The 20,941-nt window shown below is 40.7% G+C and overlaps 1 protein-coding gene across 1 annotated transcript in view; it reads left to right on the top strand.

Moving 5' to 3' along the window:
* The window catches only part of IL5RA (interleukin 5 receptor subunit alpha), a 188,015-nt gene that overhangs the window by 61,048 nt on the left and 106,026 nt on the right, over positions 1–20,941 (top strand). Inside the window, exon 3 of the mRNA XM_078662390.1 lies at positions 18,210–18,361. Within this exon, the coding sequence (XP_078518516.1) occupies positions 18,210–18,361 (152 nt within the window). The remainder of the gene's footprint in view (positions 1–18,209; positions 18,362–20,941) is intronic.

Here is a 20,941-nt window from a genome sequence, read left to right as displayed (position 1 = left end):
CCACACACATACGCACACACACCTTTGTGCCAGAGTGGAAGGGTGTGTTCATGAGTCTAGCATAGGTTTGTACTGAAAGGGTGCCCTTTCAGTACAAAATACTATGACTAGACAAGTTTTAGAACGTTCCTTACTTTGTATGTTCGCTGCAAGTGCAGCACACATGCAATGTCAGCAAAAAAGAGAAATTATTTTGAAAAAAAATTTAACGCCTGCTTTCCAGCAGCGTAATTTTTTATACAAAACCCTGTCTACTAATGTTGGGTTTTGCATCACAAAGCGTGGGTGGTTGCATGGTAAGGCCTATATACCACCCATGTAGCGCCCTCATGATGCTAAAAACACAAAGCAATGCTTTGCGGTGGTTTACGCACTTATCCATCAAAACGAACGCAAATACTAATTTACATTGGTTTGTATATCCCCAAAAAGATTTTGCGTCTGGTTTGCGTTAAAAATGTAACACAAGCTCGATGCAAAAACTTTGTAAATCTTGGCATCTCCTTGCTGGTCTTTCAAACACTTTTGCTGCAAATGTATTTCCAAACCCTTCATTTGGCCCTCAGATTTTCGCAGACCACTCGTCTGGTGCTAAAGCTATTACTGCTGACCTTGGTTCCCAGTGCTAAGATAGATGGCAATCAGAGCCCTTTCTTACCCAGAAGCCCTGTGTGAAACATCCGAGACAACCTATTTGGAGCTTCTCTCACCCCTATTCTGTTTATCTGAGTCTTCTTATTATCTTAAGCTCCCCTTTTCTAATCTACATAGCCCTTTGGCTTCCTTTGTTAGGCATTAACCAGGTTTTCTAACTTCAGCTCTATACTCCTTTTTACCCATGAATCTTTAGGCCCTACTGCCAAGTTTCAGTCCCTCGGCTCCATGATCCACCCTCAGACTAAAGTGCCAGCATGAAGATGCATCTGTTATCACTCAGAGGTCTGAGTGTAACAGTCCTGGCTTTTATTCACTTTGGATGCTCTGAATTATTAGCAAATACTTACCAGATCTCAAAGTGGGCTGAAAAAGGTGTGGGTTTCAATGAGCTGATAGCACAAGAAGCATGACTAAGGACCATTACAAAAGAGATATCCTAATACATGTGGCCTATAATCACATAGGTGTCCTCCTGCTCCTGGTCTTTTTCCTTCTCCTTCTGGTCCTCCTACACCTTCTGCGGTTGGTGTGCATCCCACTCGTGTTTGCACGTCTACCCTTTCTGGGTTGTTTTGTTCGTCTTGTTCCATATCCTATCACAGGTCTGACTAGCTCTGGTTACCCTGATACTGGATTGCTGAATCTGGTACACCTGGTTTTAGTCCTTCCTGACCCTAAGGTTCTTGGCTGTGCTCCTGGCCCTTCCTTGTAGTGGCCCTTCATTGGTCCCTCTGATCCTGGTACTGACGAAACACTGCATAATGATCCTGCTGGTCTGTTGGGTCCTTCTCTATCTTGCTCTGTTTTCCTAGTCCTGGCACTCCTAGTTCTCCTGGTTTGGGTCATCCTAATCATCCTTATTCTGGTCCCTGTCCTATTGGCCAACCTGGTATTACATTCACTGGTATTGCTCTTCCTTATTAGGTCTTCTTGGGGTGTTATGGTTATTGTGGTCCTGGTCTGGGTGCATTGGTCCTCAAGGCATGGGTTGTCCTGGTCTGCCTGATCCTCGTCAGCATGATCTTGCTACCCTAGATGCTAGACCTCCTGTTCCAGGTAGTACTTCACTTCCTGGTACCCATTGGTTCTGGCCTCCTGACCCTCGTAGGTCTGTTTCAGGTTCTGCTTTTGTTTTATTTGTTTGTTTTATTGGCGAAGAATAAAGACAATTAGAACAGTTGACTGTACATAACACACTAGTCCGATAAGCATCACTTACTTCCTTAAGCATCTTACATTTTCATCTCTTTACATTGTGACACATAATTCATGGTTTACTTTGTGATCTAATGCACTGCATGCACATATTTACACCAACGTATACAGTATCAACTTATGGTTCTGTGCGCTGAGTTGGGCCCCAGTGTCCCAGGTGTCCCTGCGTAAGTGGGGAATATCAAGGACTCAACCTTTGCCCTATTGTGTATGTTCGGTGAGCAATTGCTGACCCTGCGTCTGCAACATCCCATGTTGCGTCCCTTGCACATTAGCTTCCTCCTTCTCTCTCCCTCTTAAGTATGTGTGGTAGCTATTGCATATGTTTTTAGGTCGACTGTATAGGGGGAGTAGGTTATTGTATGTCTCAGATTGTGTATTGCAATACGTCATGTCTCTGTGCCACATATAAGTCATGGGTAACGGGCCCTTCACCCAACGCTTTTGCTACACAACGCCTGGCAAACAACAGCCCCATCGCTATTAGTTTGTGGTGTGGTTTCTCAATGCCTCTAGTATATCCCAGAAGGGCCATAAACTAATCTACCTCTAATGTAATGCCTGTTATCTGCTCCAGTTCTAAAAAATGGCTTCCCAAAAGGGCGACACTTCAGGGCAAAGTATTTCCAGCTTCTGACATCAATGCCTAGCTCTCTTTGCCAGTCTTGCTTGGCTTTTGTCATAAGCGGTCTGTGGTCTTCCTGAGCCGCCGGGTAGAGTCTGGTGATTAGTTTGAGAGGCTCACTCTCTTTTAGTATAGTAGTTTATGCAGGCATGTCTATGGGTTCTAGCATGTCTTCTCCTAGCATGGTCCTCAGCGCCTGTCTGAGTCTGTGGAAATTAAAACGCGGCATATCCGTTGGGGTCTCAATGTCAGTTACTATCTACTCCCAACTTTTCACTGTGCCCTCCTTGAATAAATCGCCCATGTTTGTAACATTCAGCGTCTTCAAGTTCGCAGCCATCTCCCGTTCCTGTACAATCTTAAACCATGAACACCAATCTATCGTAATACTAGCAGCCCGTCCCGACGTTGTTCGGGGATGAAATGTAATGTGTGCAATGTTTGTAATAGTAAATCCTTATTTATGTGGCGCCGAGTGAATTCCGCGGTTCTGAAAGACGGGCCCGTTTTTTTAGGCCTGCCCCCTCTGACAACGCCGAGTGTGGTAATATTCTTCTTTTCTTTCTATCACTGTCATTGATGTCACTTTTGGAATTGTCATATGTAATGTAGAATGTTACACATGTAATGAAGAATGTTGTAGTGGACCAGAGTTCTAGATCAGAGAAGCGGTTGGAGCTGATCTGATCTAGACGCTTTGGTTTGTGCTCCAGTGGGTCCTAGGATTTGACTTAAATAAATCCTATTTTAAGCTTTTCTTGCCTCCTCCGCTCTTTACAATGGCGGCGAGGTTTATTTAATAAATTATGGACCCACTGTGTTGCTAAGCGTCTTTTAGTTTTTCATCGATTTTATTTAAAAACAAGAAACAGACCTACGGTGCGATCCTTTTCTGATGCAGATTGATAGGAGCTGTTGACAGTGGTGCTTTCTTGTGACTTCCAAGGTACTGTCCTTTCCATAAATTTTAAGGATTTTGAGTCGCTGTCTCTAAAGCGTCTCTACGGCAGTTGGTCTGCTCGCGCTCTTGTGCGTTTCCAGTCTGATGACGTCTGTGATTTGCAACGGACTCCTGGAACGCATTATTAGCCTGGAACGCATCGCTTGGTAGCACGTAACGTCACGAACATTTTAGGAGTGCTTTTCAGACTCCTAAAACGCATCACTCATCTGGAACGCAACGTAGCACGCAAAGTCACGGCCATTTTTAGAGTGATTTTCAGACGATCAGCTGTTCTGTGTTGACAGCGTCAGCGATTGTCGAGCAGTGTAACTGCGTTTTACTTCCAACGTCTTTCAAGCGGCAACGTGTGTTTTGTGTCATTTTCCTGGAGTATTACTTGTGAATTCAGTAATTCGCTCACTATTACTTAAAATAAATATTTTGAAAATCGGAAAGTGAAGGTGTGGTAAGCTGGAGATCTCCTTCAATCCTCTGTTTACTTCAGTGATGTGCACACTTTATTATTTTTGAGAAGTGCATGTTGCAGTCTTGTTACTACTGTGATCTGCACACAATTTACATTTTTTTGCTTCTTTGATTTTCATATTTGATTTAACTTTATCTGTACACGTTTTAAGAAGGTATTAGAGTTTTATTATTTTAGGTCATTGTAATGGCTAATTCTCAGATTTGTAATCAACCCTCCATCTTTTTGGAAATTCCAGGAAAACCAAAATTAAGGTGGAAGAAATGGATTGAGACTTTTGATAATTACATTGTTGCCATTGATGGTACTGGGTTTTCTGCTGCAAGGAAAAAAGCAATACTTTTCAGTTATTTAGGCACAGCTGCTATTGAGATTTTCAAGAACCTTATACCTATTGCGCCACCAATTGAGGGAGGTGATGGATGGAATGTTTTTGTTGAAGCTGTTGCTAGACTTGAAAAACAGTTTGAAGATTAACCTAATGTCATGATTGAAAGGCATTCTTTTCATAAGAGAAAACAGTCTGCTGATGAATCTGTTGAGGATTATGTAGCAGCTTTGAGGGTTTTAGCTGCAAACTGCGATTTTGGTGCCTATGTTGATACAGCATTAAGGGATCAATTTGTGTTTAATTGTGCAGCTAAAAAAGTGCAAGAACGACTCTTAGCTTGTCGTATTCCTACTCTGGCAGAAGTAATTGATTTGGCCAAAGGGATTGAAAGATCAATTGAGTCATCTAAGGTCATTGCTGCTAATGAAAACAGGAATACTAATGACACCTCTGTTTGTGCTGTTCAAATGCATAGTAAGGGTGATTTTAAAACTAATAGAGCATTAAATTGTTTTAGGTGTGGGTCAAAAACACATTTGGTGAACTGTCCAGATTGTCCTGCACTTAAAAAAAAGTGTACTAAATGTGGTAAAATTGGCCATCTTACATCTTCATGTAGGATTCAAAGGAAAGGTGGTAAGTCTAATTCCACTGTTAGTAGTGTTTCTTATGTTAATGATGATTTGGAGAATTTAGTCATCACTATTTATGATGATTCCTTTGATAGTCACATAAATAGTATTTCTCTTCCTTTCAAAGCTCCTTTGGGGATAGTTCATGTCGGTGAGATTGCCCTTGAAGCTATGGCTGAATCTGGTTCGCCGGTGACTATCTTATCAGATGTGTTCTTTTATGAAAAATGGAAAGGTGTCAAACTTGCTAAATCCGATATCAATCCTAAAGCTTTTGGTAATTTTGACATCATAATGTTAGGTTTCTTCGAGGATTCGTTAAAATTTGAGAACCGTGTCATATTTACCAAAATTTATGTTGCAATTGATGGGAAAAATATTGTTGGGTGGTATGATCTTGGTAAACTTGGCATTAATTTATGCCCAGGATCAGATCGTCCCATTCAGTTGAGAGAAATGCCTGTTAACAATGTTTCTTTGGAATATCCTCTTTCTTCTATTCTGAATAAGTATAAGAATGTTTTTGAAGATGTTGTGGGTGAGGTCAAAGGTTTTTCACACAGGATTAAACTTAAAAAAGGAGGTTTACCTGTACAACATAAAGTTCGTATGGTACCTTTGGGTGTGAGGGACAAGCTCAAATCACATTTGGATGGTCTCTGTTCTCAAGGCATCATAGAACCTACTGATAGATCAGAATGTGTTTCCGCTATCGTTATTGCTCTTAAGAAGAATCAAGAAATCAGATTGAGTGTAGATCTTCGATCTCTCAACAAAAACATTGTAGTAGAAACTTATCCTTTGCCAAGAATACAAGAAATGTTGGCTGCTGTCAATGGAGCGAAATTTTTTTCTATTATTGACGTGAAGGCAGCATACCATCAGGTTACTCTGGATCACGATTCTAAAGATCTGACGGCGTTTATAACTCCGTTTGGGTTATTTAGATTTTTGAGGATGCCTTTTGGCCTGGCATCTGCTGCCAGTGTTTTCCAAAAGTTAATTGAAAATTTGTTTAGTGGGGTTAAAGGTGTCCAGTCTTTTCAAGACGACATTTTAATCTTTGCTAAGTCATTTGATGAGCATAATGTCACTTTGGAAAAAGTTTTGAAGATCCTAAGCAGCAAAGGCATGACGTTGAGCAAGGAGAAATGTAAATTCTTAGTTAAAGAAATTGACTATTTGGCCATAAAATTACTCAGGAAGGGATTTTTCCTAAAAAAGATATCATTAGCAACCTTGAAAATGCCAGCAAGCCTCAGGACAAGGATGCTTTACGCTCTTTTCTTGGGTTAAGTGAATATTATGCGAAATTTGTGAAAGGATATGCTTTGGTTGTTGAACCTCTCAGACAACTACTTAAGAAAGGTTCGAGATTTGTTTGGACTGAGGTCCATGATTCAGCTTTTCAGGGTGTTATTAAGCTTATCGCTAGTGCTCCGGGTCTTAAAACGTTTGATCCAGAGGGGAAATCTTTTGTAACTGTGGATGCAAGCACGGTTGGATTGGGGGCTGTTTTCACGCAGATGGTTAAAGGCAAGGAGAGAGTTATTTTGTTTATCTCAAGAGCGATTAGGGGTGCTGAAGTTCATTATAGTACAATCGAGAAGGAGGCTTTAGCCTGTGTGTGGGCTGTGGAGAAGTTAAAGAATTTTTTGTGGGATAGGCCTTTTGTTTTGGTGACGGATCATAAGCCTTTGGTTTATTTGATGGATGGCGTGAGGAGTGGTAGAGCATCTTCTAGGTTGGTTTGGTTAATAGCGAGACTGCAGGAGATTAACTTTGAGATTCAGCATATTCCAGGTGGAAATAATTTTGCTGCAGACTGCTTATCTAGGTTACCTCCACTTGGTGATTCTTGTGATGTGGTCACTGATCAGCAAGAATGTGTAGTGGCTGCTTTGAATGCTGTAGAGTCCACCAATTTTGGCATTGATGAGAATGAATGGAATGATCATGTTGGTAAAGATAATTTGTTAGTTAAGGTCAAATCTTATGTTGTTAATGGATGGCCCTCTGTTCTTGAATCTTCATTGAGAAGTTTTGCACAAGTGGCGAATGAGTTATCTATTGAAAATGGAATTTTGATGAGGAATGATTTGTTTGTTCCACCAGGAAGTCTCAGGGAGAAGATTATCAAATTAGCACATTCAGGGCATCCTGGTGTTTCAAGTACAAAGAGGTTGCTTAAGTGTCATTATTGGTGGCCTGGTTTGGATGCCTCTGTTGAGAAGTTTATCAATAATTGTGCGGTGTGTGTTAGGTCTGACAAGCACTGGAAGGTTTCGACTGAACCATTGTCAATTTGTGAAGCTCCTACAGGTCCGTGGGAAAAGCTCTCTATTGACTTTTCAGGACATTATGATTGTCTTGGCAGAGAAGATAGATTTTTAATTGTTCTCATTGATGATTTTTCTAAATGGTTACATTATTCTTTTGTGGAGCATCCTAGTACTGATGTGGTTATTAGTTTCCTGGACAATGTTTTCAGGATTGAAGGGGCACCCATTTCCATTAGGTCTGACAATGGTGTTCAATTTGTTTCAAACAAAATGGAAATGTTTCTTAAAAAGTTTGGTGTGTCTGCTAAGAGGGCTCCTCTTTATAGTCCTCGTTCCAATGGTCAGGTCGAAAGGGCCAACAGATTTTTTAAAGAGGGGATCCAAGCTGCTTTGGAGAGTAATTTGGATGTTTTTGACTTTTTGAAAGACAAAATGTGGAGTTATCATCTGACTCTTTGGGCCCGATTCACAGAATTAATTTAAGACTCAATCCTAAACTTACTACTATTTTGGTATTCACAGAATACACTTACTACTTTTTGCATTCACAGAATGCACTTACTACTTTTGGTATTCACAGAATGAACTTACTACTTTTGGTATTCACAGAAGTTAGGATTTTGTCTTAAGTTTGTCTTAAGACAAACTTAAGACATATTTAAGACAGACTTAAGTTAGGATTTTGTCTTAAGTCTGTCTTAAATCTGTCTTAAATTTGTCTTAAGTCTGCTTAAGTCTGTCTTAAGTTTGTCTTAAGACAAACTTAAGACAAAATTCTAACTTCTGTGAATACCAAAAGTAGTAAGTTCATTCTGTGAATGACAAAAGTAGTAAGTGCATTCTGTGAATACCAAAATAGTAGTAAGTTTAGGATTGAGTCTTAAGTTCATTCTGTGAATCAGGCCCCTAACTCTTGTACAGGAGTTTCTCCTTTTTGTCTAATGAGAGGCAGACAAGCTAGATCTTTGTTTTTGTCTCAACTTAAAAACAAGAGCAATTTGACGGAGAGTTTTGAGTCTTCTATCTCTAAAGCTAGAGATAATATCACTTCTGCACGAATGTCAGGAAAGTCCTATCATGATGATTTTCATCATTGTAAGAACAAAGTTGTGAATGTTGGTGATTGGGTTAGGATTGTTAGTCCTTCTCACACACCCAAAGGTATGTCCAAGTTCAGCAGGCCATTTGAAGTGGAACAAGTTTCAGAATCCACTGTTTTTCTCAAGGGGAGAGGGTGGTGGAGTAAAAGTTCTGTGGTTGTTCTTAAACCTGGCCAAGAATTTTGTTTTGATAAAAGGGAAGATGGTGAAGATGTTTGGTTTGACAATTCCTGTTCTGGTCCATTACAGAAGGAACAGTTTGCTTGTTCCAGTGATGGTCTTGGTTCTACTCTTCGTTCAGAGTCTGATCCTATTTTGGGTTCTTCTGTTTCTGATTGTGATGCTGGTACTAGTCCATCTGTTCTTGGATCACATGTTTCTCTTAAAAGATGTGTTAAGTTGCCAAAGAGATTAGATGATTATATTCTGGATTAATCTTTCTTTGTTTTGTTTTACTTTTCTTTTCTTTTGTTTTGTTCTATTTTATTTTATTTTGTTTTATTTGTGGAAAAGATACATGTGGTAATATTCTTCTTTTCTTTCTGTCACTGTCATTGATGTCACTTTTGGAATTGTCATATGTAATGTAGAATGTTACACATGTAATGGAGAATGTTGTAGTGGACCAGAGTTCTAGATCAGAGAAGCCGTTGGAGCTGATCTGATCTAGACGCTTTGGTTTGTGCTCCAGTGGGTCCTAGGATTTGACTTAAATAAATCCTATTTAAAGCTTTTCTTGCCTCCTCCGCTCTTTACACCAAGGCTCACAAATGAGTAAAGGTTTGTTTTTGTTATCGCCGCAAGTACTGTGAGTGTTATCAGTAATCGCCCCAAGTACTTTGAGTGTTATCAGTAATGGAGCGTGAATGGACGCACACATTGAAATCCAAGACCATTCATGTTGTGTTTTTTGTTTTGGCCCAGGACCCTCTGACAATGGTAATGGCCACAAAGGCGTGAATGTTGCGCCGAGTGAATTCCGCGCTTCCTAAAGCCGTGCCCCTTTTTTTAGGTCTGCCCCCTCTGAGAACGCCGAGGCTCACAAATGAGTAAAGGTTTGTTTTTGTTAGCACCACAAGTACTGTGAGTGTTATCAGTAATGGAGCATGAATGTGCGCGTACAGTGAAATCCGCGCACATTTTTCTTTTTGTTTTTGTTTTTGTGCCAGGCCCCTCTGACAACGGTGACGCCCACAAAGGCGTGAATGTGGTGCCGAGTGAATTCCGCGCTTGTGAAAGCCACGCCCCTTTTTTTAGGCCAGCCCCCCTGACAACGCCGAGGCTCACAAATGAGTAAAGGTTTATTTTTGTTAGCGCCGCAAGTACTGTGAGTGTTATCAGTAATGGAGCGTGAATGTGCGCGCACAGTGAAATCCGCGCACATTTTTTTTTGTTTTTGTGCCAGGCCCCTCTGACAACGGTGATGCCCACAAAGGCGTGAATGTGGTGCCGAGTGAATTCCGCGGTTCTGAAAGCCGCGCCCCTTTTATTAGACCAGCCCCCTCTGACAACGCCAAGGCTCACAAATGAGTAAAGCTTTGTTTATGTTAGCGCAGCAAGTAGGCAGTTAGTGCGGCAAGTCGGCAAGTACTGTGAGTGTTATCAGTAATGGAGCGTGAATGGGTGCGCACAGTGAAATCCTCGCCCATTTTTCTTTTTTTTTTTTTGGGCCATGCCCCTCTGACAACGGTGACGTCCACAAAGGAGTAATGTGAAGTATAGTTTGAGACACCCATCGCTACTTTCATACGCCATCGATGACAGCATAACACCATCGCCCACAAGGGACTACTTTACCCCTAAGGTTCTTTGATACTTCTAATGTATATGGTGGCCATCTGCTGCAACTCCCCTTTACAATGCTGTATTGGGTGTTGTGATTGGTGCTGTACTTCCTGAGATTACCCACCTCAAAGGTTTCAGCTCTCTCTTTATAATAGTAGTATAGATATAGATAGATAGAAGGGGGAGTACAGAAGTTCACCCGCCTGTTTTTCAAGCAGTGTGTTATATAACAATGGGACCCATATCGTCGAACCTGGGGTTTCAGACAGTTTTTGTAAAAAAACAAATGGTTCCTACAAGGCCACTCAGTCTAGGTAGAGATAAATATTTGCATAGAAAAGAGGTAAATCAATCAGAGATCCTTTTGGCACAAGTCATTTTTAAGAAACCATATATAGGACGGGACACATATGAACATTGTAAAATAGTTCATTTATTTGACAATATTTACTGTATTATTACTGGCAGATTATAGAGCCAGTGCTCACAATTTAATGAAAAGGAACGTGATGTGGTGAGAGAAGGAAAACTTTAAAAGCATACATCGCATTGACAGCAAGAGCAAAAACTCCTTACGCAATTAGTTCAAGAAATTAAGGAGTTTAGTTGTGAAAGGGTCGACGGCGTTTCAATCTCAACAATTTGAGATCTTCATCAGGACAGAATTGTGAGCATGTGATATCTACTAATGCAATGCAAGGTTCAAAATCCATGAAATATCCCCGAAATATTGACAATAATTAATGTTTAACATTTTCATGCTCGACTAATGAGAGAACAGATGTACAGGATAACCAGCTATATATGATAATCAAGCTAGAAAGGACATAGAAGGAATTCTGCAAATTTTTAATGAAAGACCAAAAGGATGTAAAGAATTAGTAAAATATTTGGAAAAGAGGGGGTCTCAATGGCATGATTTATTGCCTAATTAAACTGTACATGAGTGAATCACTTGAGACCAAGTGAAAGGTGGTCTCGGTGGCGGAATCAATTGCCTGACTTAATGGACGTGCGGCAACAAGGTCAAGGCGAAATTTAACCATGAATCATGCCATGGAAGAAGTGTGTATGAGTGAGGGTACCCATGCATTAAGAGGGAACTTACTAATTGGACCCTAAAGAAGTGAATCTTGGGTCTTGAGTCCAGTGCAGCGTTGTGGGCTGATGATTCAAAATTTAGACACGACATGACAAAGGGTATCACAAAATGATGACTGTGGTGACACATGCCAAGGTAGCAGTTGATCGGCATGCGAGTACCCCTGCATAAGGGTAACTTACTAACTGAACCCTAGGGTAGCGAATCTTGGGTCTTGAAGGAAGTGCGGCGTCATGGGCTGTTATGTCACAGTTTTCCATCCTGACAAGGGATTTAAACCAAGTGAGAAGGTCTGAGAGTAATGATTGCAGTAGCGGTGTCGGTATTTGCTGAAAATTGAGAACTCACTTACTTGTAGAATAAAAGTTTAATTAATTGCTATCTGCCTGAGTAATCACTGAGCTCCTATGCCCTGGAGACTTACAATGGAGCGAGGGGAACTAAGCTCCAGAAGAGGCCATGGGAGGTATCTAAGAGGAAGGGAAAAAGGAAGGGGCAGTCAATATGCGGGACATCTTTGAAGGCTGTCAATAGTGAACCAAATTGCTCTGCACTTACTTGAGTGTACGGCTTAGTCGGTAGAGGAAGAGGACGGGCAGAGGCTCTGTCTGTCTCCGGGATGCTACTGTGCCTCGAGGACAGACTACGCCCTGCTTATGAACCTGGAAGTATGGCGCCGGAGCAATCGACTATTGTCCTGCTGGCTCTGGTTGTGTGGGCAACTGCTTCTCCAGCTCCATGTCCAGTTTTACTGGTTGTCCTCACTCTCTGTCTGGTTTGCCTGGCACTGATCCTCCTATTCATGGTCCTAACAGTCTGTGTTCTCTTCCTGGTATTGTGCCCCCTCGGTGTGAACCTTTTGCTTCTGGTCCTCTTTTTTGTGTCTTTTGATGTCTAGTCCTCTTTGCCTAGATCTCCCTGTCCACCCTAGCCCCCTTCTTGTGGCTCTTCCTTCTTGGTCCAGGATCGTCCTCACATTGTTCATCCGATTGCTTCTACACCAGCTTCTGGTACTGCTGGTCTCCACTACCCACCTGGTCTCTGATATCCTGGTGCTCTTTGGCCTTGCCCTGTTAGCTCTTGCCCTCCAGGTTCAGATCACCCTGTCCTCCTGGCTATGGGCCTTGTCTTCTTTGTCTCTCTGGCACTGTGCCTCCTGCTCTCGGCCCTCTTGGTCCTGGTTCTCTTTATTTGCTCCTTCTGTGTCTGATCCCTTTGGGCCTGATCCTCCTGGCTAATAATGTCCAGTCCCCTTCTTCTTCCTGCCTGGCTGTTCTGATCCTCCTGATCATCCACATTATGGTCCTACTACTGCCAGGTCTTTCTCCTCCACTTGTCACTCTGCACCCTGATACTAAAGTTATGGTCCCCTGGCACTCACAGTGCCTGTTCTCCTGCCTCTTGGCCCTGATCCTAATTCAAATTACTTTGGTAATGGCCATCAAGGCATTGGTCCTCCTGGTAATGACCCTCTCGTGTTCCTTGCTTATTCTTGTCCACTGGTACCTCTGGCCATAATCTCCATGCCTCATGAGTTTGGTGGAATATATTTAAACCACACTCACCATGCGAGGGCGGGATCACCAAAGGCAAACTTTTGTTCTGAATGACACGAGCACTGAGGTCTGCATGTGCATCCGATGAAGCCATTACGCTTTCCAGGTGCCATTTTGGATCAGGAAACCTGCCTGATGTAAGGTATGCAGTATCTGAAGCAGCATGCCACTTCGGTGCCCACCCTTTTGTTTTGGGAAACACTTTCACAATTGCACATAGGGTTTATTGTGTTGTCGGACGGTGAAGGAGGAAACCATTGGATCGTGGCACAAGTGAACGACATAAGGCAAGCCCCTCAGTGTAGACTGTGCAACTCAGGTAGCCGAAGTGAGGCAAGCACCTCAGTGTGGACTAGGCAGCCAGTAGATCTTGAGGTATTATACTAAATTCAGGGAGTAAGCTGTGTTAACCATGACAAACTCTAGAAGCAGTCTGAACTGTGCAGGGTGGCAATACTAACCAAGGATAAGGGTGCAGCTGTGAACAGTGTGGCAAACTATTGTCTAACAAGGATGCAGATCATATGGACTGGTTGTTATTTTAATGTATTTGATCAGCTAGGTATTTTGATCAGTTTGTTGGTTTATTATTTGGTTCTATTTCACTGTTACTATAGTAATAGCTGTTACTGGCATCTCCCAACTACCACAATTTTTATCTGATGCAGGGAGCCTGTAGTGCCTTGGCCCAGGTGGAAAAAACAATTTGATTCATACTTAGTCGCTATTGGTGGGTAACATTCTCTGCATCTAGGAAACAATGGGGTATTGTTACATAATATTGGGGTAGAAGGAAGGCATATTTACGAAAGCTTGGAGGAAATAAGAATTGGTAATGCTGATGGACAACCAGAACATGTTTTAGATATGTCTTTGAAAATTTTATACTGAAATAAATGTAGGCCTAGAAAGAAATTTTTTGTTTGCATGCCAAAAAGGCAAATTTGAGCGGGTTAAAAATATGTACCTTGTTTGAGGAACCTTTCAAGAACTTGTGACTTTGGGAATGAGCAGCTACCTTTAAAAGAGACCAGTTAGTGTGTGTAACAAGTATCATTTAAAAATCCCAACCTTAAAGAGGCAGTGTCATGATTTGTCTGCTGTGTGCCATCAAGTGTGGTTAAGTGAAGAATCCAAGCACTTAACTTCGTCTGTCACACCTGTTGGTGTATATAGGTTTCTTTTGTACTTGCGTCGGCTGTGGCATGCTTTCCACTGGTCATGTTAAAGATGCTAGAAGGGATACAGCAAGCCAACATTTTCCACAATGACATTTTATTTTATGGTTCAAGCAGTGATAATCATGACATGGTTTTGTTTGAAGTTTTTAGGAAATTGCATGATTGTGGTTGATCTGTGAAGAGAGAGAAATGTAAATTCTGGGAAACCACTGTTACAAACCTTGGTGACACCATTTCACATGAAGTAATTAGTCCCAAGTCTGATTTGACCAAATCCATTGTGGATGCACCGGGACCTTCTAGTAAGGATGGAGCTTATTTATTTTTGTGATTAGGGGAGTATTATAATAAACTCATCCAACACATTGCCAGTGTGGCACAGGCCAATAAGAACGTTACTGAAGAAGGTAGAGAGATTTGAGTGGACAAAAGAGTGTAAGGAGGCATTTGAATTGGTTAAGCATTGCATTGGTAAGCTGCTGACCTTTTGAAAAAAGGCTGTGGCACTCGCCTCCAGAATGAGGAGAATTACTCTGTCATTGAGAGGGAAGCCCTGGCATGCACATGGTGCATCGCACATATTAAATTCTATTTGTAGGGTTTGCTGTTTGTGGTTAAGCCAGACCACCGACCTTTGGTAAGGATGTTTTCTTCCAAGGTTAGTGAAAGGGTGACTTTACTCCTTCTGTAGATGGATTGATGGCGTGAGCAATTGTAATTTTCAAGTGGAATACTTGTCTGCATCTTCAAATCAAACAGCGATTGTCTTTCTCGGTTGCTTGTGAGTGCCATGGAGGTTGAGCAGGTAGAGAATGTTGTTTTTGGGTGCAGGAAAGTGCGCTATTGTTGGTGGAATGGAATGAGGCGATTGACAGTAATGGTGCTTTATTGGCAGTACAAGAGCATGCGGTTTGGGGATGGCCTGATAGAAGTAAGATTCCTGTGGAATTAGAAGGATTTTGGCCGATGAGGGACAAATTATCTGTGAATGTTAAGATCTTAGGTAGTGGTTTGAGTATGGTGCCACCAGATTGTTTACGTGACAAGATTATTAATTTGACTCATGATGGGCATTTGGGAAGGAACAAAACCAAAGCCAGAGAAACTTATTGTTGGCCATGGGTGGATCATATGATGGACAGAGTGGTAAAGGAATGCAATTTGCATGCACATTGTTACAAAAGTCTGGTAGCAAGGAATGCTCCTTTGTCTCCAGTTGAGGTGCCTAGTAGAATTTGGTGCAAATTGGGTTTGGATATTGTTGGTCCTTTCAGTGTGTTCAGACCTTCTGAAATGTTTGTTATTGTGTTGGTGGACTACACATCCAAATGGGGTTTTCCTAAATGTGTTAGTATTGTGTCCACACAATTTGCTAGAGAAGGGATACCTGTGAACATTGTGAACGAAAATGAAGTACAATTGATGTCTGTTGTCATGTGTGAATTCTTGAAAGATGTTGGTGTGAATCATTTGAGGACAGCGCTTTTTCCCACAAGCCAAACGGTTTGGTAGAGAGCAAGAATAGTATGGTCAAGGCTTGTGGTCAACATGCAAATCAAACCTCACAAGTTCTGATATCTAGAAGTATTCTGGTACAAACCAGATTAAAGTTAAACCCATAGTACAAGGGTACTTTGCCCCTCATTTAACCTCTTCAGTGCCACGCGAATTTCGCTGCAGTGCTGAAGGGTCATAAATCATATTGACTCATGACGGAAATGTTCCGTCATCAGCACCGGAGCACCGACGCTGATGACGGAACCGTTCCGTCATGAGCATGGAAGGGGTTAAGAAGTGTGAACTAGGAGATGAGATCCTTGAGGGTAAAAACATATGAAACACGGCCACCTTTGGGGACTACAATTCGATCTCGAAAAGGTGCAACATGAGAGGATGCCCAACCAATACTCCTTCCCTATTCTTTTTAATTCAGGCTTCTGAATTAGAGTAGCTTAAGGCACTGTACACACAATATAGATACGCTATGGATAAGGCACTGCACATACATTTGTCACAATATCTAAACCACTGAAATTTTTATTTAGCCTTTTGGAACATTTGCTGTTTATTGTATTTGTTATATAGCACACATCTAGCTCACTAATGAAGCCCTGATCATAAGGAGGCTATTGGAAAAATGGAGATTTGCACTGCACATATTTGCAATTATATTTCAAGGAATGGGGAGAATAAGTTATCTTCCCACAACCAGAGGATTCCCCCTCATGTACCAAGGTTGTAGTTCAAATCTAGGTCTCCAGATTCCAAAGTCAGCAGCTTAGCCTCTAGACCAGATCTCCTGTTCAAAAGGGAGATGGAACTCCCACGTGATTATTAACCAGGTGTAGGCACTACCTGTGAAAGTCCTCCACTGTAAATATGAGTGCTATTGTAAATCAGACCCTTAACATTTGGCGTGAAAATCACAAAATTGTTAGCTGGTGTGTTTTTTATTGTTCTACTTAGGTGGAAGGTTACAGGAAGAACAGTTCTTGGAGTTGTTTGGTGATAAGGCTCTATCTCAAGTGTTACATTAAAATGCATTATGGTGAATGCCTCGATTTGAGGGAACACAAAGGAGCGTTTAGAAAGAGTGATAGTCATGTTATAAAGCATTTTTGTTGGGGAGTTCAAAGGTGACTTGATGGACCATGTTTGAGAGAAAACATTTTCCGGTCATGATTTTCTCATACAAGTGTTATAGTTAGTTGAGGCATAATATATATTGTGTAAGTGGCTAAATATAGTTGAAGAGCTCAATCCCAAACCATTTCTATTTAAATTATTGTGAATTGATTTTTTAGAGCTGGGGTAAAGCTATTTACACACAGATCTCATATTTTAAATTAGTAATATTGTGCTTCAATAGGTAGGTGAGACCTTCCAGAAGGATTTGCTGTTTTGATATTTATTTTGTTCTTTTTACGCTTTCCTTCTCCCTCTTGTCAGTATTTGCATTTCCATGAATAAATGTGGACTGGCCTCATAATATTTGTTATTGTGAGTTAAATATAGTAAGATTATAAAACATATGCAAAAATATGTATTGTCCATAGAAGGACTTTTTGTATAACTTGAAAACTATTTCATTTAAATTGAATTAAAAATACCAGACAAAAATATGACAATGCTATTCCAAAACAGTGAAAATTGTCATAGACGACACAATTATGACTGACTGGGAGCACTGTAAACCTATAAACAACACATGGAAAAGAATGTTTTTGGTGTCTCATTTATTTCAGGATGTTGTAACCGCAACGATAAGAAGCATTTCCATGTACATATTCAACCTTAAAGGGAGTGAATAATTCTAAAGCGGTCTTTTCCAACAGCTGGTCTCCCAGTGCAGATAGGTGAAGTTCTATTTCTTTATTTGATGTATTTTGGATTTCATAGGTAGCTGTTTGGGAAAGAAGGAATAGTGAAATGTAGGCAGATACTGTAGTGAGGTTAGACTCCAGTATTGGTAGTGAATCTCCAGGATATATTGCGAGTGGTGATGAACCAATCAAAATGCTGCATTTTGTGATAGTGTACGCTGTCTAATTTACAGTTGTTCTTAAGGTTATTGTGTAAGGCTCTTGTTGAATTCATGCTGAACATATTGTGTTATATAATTACATTAACAGACTTTGGGCCAGTCTCCTTCAGCCATTAGCTTCTTTTGTTTTGACACCTTTAGCCATTGGCTTGTGATATTGTCAATCAGATCTTGGGTCATCCCACAGGGGTATTTTGGTTTCTAAGTTTTTGTTGCTTAATTAGCTATGTTCTTGTGCTTCCATTGAAATCCATGAGGTGATATCTTACAGTCAGCAAGCGGATCAATAATACTGGGAAGTGAACTCTGATATATGCATCTGAAAAATTAAAGGTATAGATAAAACCGGTTGCCTTTATCTGTAGAATTTAATTTTATATTTACTTTTGTAGCATCAATTTTCAGATGCAGTTGTCAGCGCTCGCGCCCCTTTACTCAAAACCAATAGTACTTAGTACAGTTGCCAAACCAATTGACTTGCTAATGCAAGTGAGTTTACAATGTGCATTGTGCTCTTGCGCTTTGTTTAACAAGAACATATGACTGGATTTTCACAAAGCAGTGATAAGTGTTAGTTTATGACAATTGTTTCTGAATGTGACTTTAATACAGGTCCGCTTTGTTGCTCTTCATTATGAAAGGAAGCCTTTGCAATGGATCATTTTTAGGGCCCCAAGAGCACATGTTCTGCTTCCACATATTTTTCTGTATAATTATTTTTTCGTGTGATCTTTGAAGTAAATGTTAAGTGTTGGTCTTTCTTCATCAGATCAGATCCTTCCTCCTGTAGATCTTCAAATCATGGAGTCGGCCCTGGGAGAAGTCACAATATCTTGGAAAGAGAATCTGTCCATGGAACTCGATGTCCATGATACAGTACGGTATGCTGTGGTCCTGGAGACTCCATCCAAGACAATGCAGGTGACATATTAAATATGGACATAATGTAACCGTAAATATTGCAAACTCTCTGATGTTTGTATTGACCACTTAAGGACTGATGCTCAGTTCTGCATAATTCTAGTTTCAATTTGACCATTTGGTAAAAACTGATACAACAGAGTGTGGTAGTTACCAGCATAACAAATTGTGCTTATTCCTGGGTAACGAAATTCAGAATGGGGATAACATTAAAAATGGGATAATTTTCTCCTATTTCTGAGGAATGCAAGCACAGATTTTGCAAAGTTTGCATGCATGCCACATGGAGCAAATATTAAGGGTAAACACTCGAGTGGTGCATAATTTGGGCATAAGTGTGAATTTATGCACAAGCTCCTCCTCTCCTGCCCTCCAGTGAGCCCTGATGTTCCATGTTTTCATTGATCGCTGGAATTTTTTTTGTCATCTTAAACTTCGTATTGAAATAAGATTATTGATATATTGCAGAATCCCCTGACGAAGGGCTTATCTAAACGCCCGAAATGCATTGGGATATGTGAGGTTTTGTTTTTTATGCTGATTACAAGCTGTATTGTTTGCCACTTTGAACTACAATCTTCATCTGCAACTATCAAGAATAAAGCAGATCTCAATCAATTTAATGTTTGAAGATTTCATTTGCAAATCCGGATTCATCGTTAATTGTTTGGTTTATTGTTGTTCACAATAAGAGACATCGTGCATTATTAACCCCTTCCGTGCTAATGACGAGCTCAGCTCGTCATGGCATATACCTCTCAGGTGCTCATGACGAGCTGAGCTCGTCATGACCACACCCGTTTTGGTTGCTGTCCAGCACAGCAGGGGAATAGCTCTAGCAGCCATGTGGTTAAGAATTGTTTTTGATAAACTTGTGTACAATAATCAGTGACTCGATTGTAGTGCACTGGGTATTCCTGGATACTCATCTGGGTTCATTTCTCTTCATTTTGATTCTGGTGGCCCACAGAGCCCCTCACCTGGTGCACACATGATTTTCATTCAAGTTTGTACAAGTGGTTTATTTGTTTAAATTAGAATCCTTGGGTGCAATCCAGCTGCATATTACTCATTGTTTCTTCAACTTTCTGCTTAGCAGCTATTTTTGCACCTCTTTTATATTTTTAGCATTTTCACTATGCCTTTCAAAGATATATTACATCTCACTGAAAACCGAGCTCAAACTAAAGTTTACTCTGCCTGTGAAGCCACTGACATCTATGGGCTCATTAGAGAAGTCAGGACTTTTGATACAACTCCAGGTCCGGTTCAGCAACAAATTCGACAATTCGAGTATTTAATGTGCAGAGAGATTAACCAGCGTCTGCATGCCACAACTCTAATCCAATATCACTAAGCCAGTCGCATACCAAGGGGGTTACGCCTTGCTATTAAACCCATGTTGTTTAAAATGAACAAGAAATTTATGGAGAAATGGTATGCTATTTTAAACAAGTGCTCTTTGGACTTGATTTTATTAATTGTTGAAGAGTTGTCTCAGGTATTAGCAGGTTTAGAATCAGAAATTAACGAATTACAGGCGAGTTTAGTTTCACGTATAGAAACTGATGTTTGGACAACTACTCTAGATGAAATCAATACAAAACTTGATGTGTACGCTAAAGAGATCCATGAACATAAGATAAGAAAATTTAATCGCGATACGATTGATTATAAATTGGATCAAGTTTATTCATGGGTCAAGGTATATGCCCAAAAACGGAGCTGGAAAAAACCAGGCACAACTTCATCCGAAGAAAGTTTAGCTTCAGTCAGCGACACTCAATTATTCTGTCCACCGGTGTCTTCTATAACCCAACTGCCCACTAGTGATATTGCTACAGCTGGTCCCAGTACAACTAAGGTCTCCATTTAGAGACCAGTCCCGCCGCAAACCAACCTCCTACTCAGGTGGCAGCAGAACCAGCCAAACCCGTAGAAGGCACCGATTCAGTAAAATCAGGAACATCACGTCGAACACAGAAACACTAGTGGTTAACATTTTTTCTAAGAAATTAACTGATAATAAAATTGCAGTGTTGAATAAGGGTTGTTCATTTATACCTAGACATCAAGCTAAAAGTCTTGATTGCCCCATACAAATTCACAAGGAAATCACGTTTAAGATATTTTTTTTTCAACTATTGTTACTGAACCTGAGGCCACACAGGATGATGAATATCTTGAATTTATGCCACGGAGCACTTTGTTTCTCCCATTTCTCATAAGATCATTGATTCCTTTGAGACCCTGGTTAAACAAGACTTGGCTAAATTACCATCTGAAACTTCAGTCATCCCGAACTTGTCCAAGAGAGAAAGACTAGCATTGAAATCTTTGCAGTCCAACCACACTTTACACTTTAAAAAAGCAGACAAGGGTGGAGCTTTAGGTGTCATGGATCGTAAGCTTTATGATAAAAAATTGAACAGATGTTGCAGGACACTTCCACCTACTTACCACTATCTGAGGATCCAACTGTTTCTTTTTCAGCTCTTTTGCATTCTATTATTTCACATGCTATTGAAATGAAATGGATTAATTCCAAAACTAGAGAGTTTCTATTTACTCACTTTCCTC

The sequence above is a fragment of the Lissotriton helveticus genome, chromosome 9 (genome assembly GCF_964261635.1).
Source record: "Lissotriton helveticus chromosome 9, aLisHel1.1, whole genome shotgun sequence".
In the NCBI taxonomy this organism is placed as follows: domain Eukaryota; kingdom Metazoa; phylum Chordata; class Amphibia; order Caudata; family Salamandridae; genus Lissotriton; species Lissotriton helveticus.
This window is presented reverse-complemented; position numbering and strand designations above follow the sequence as displayed.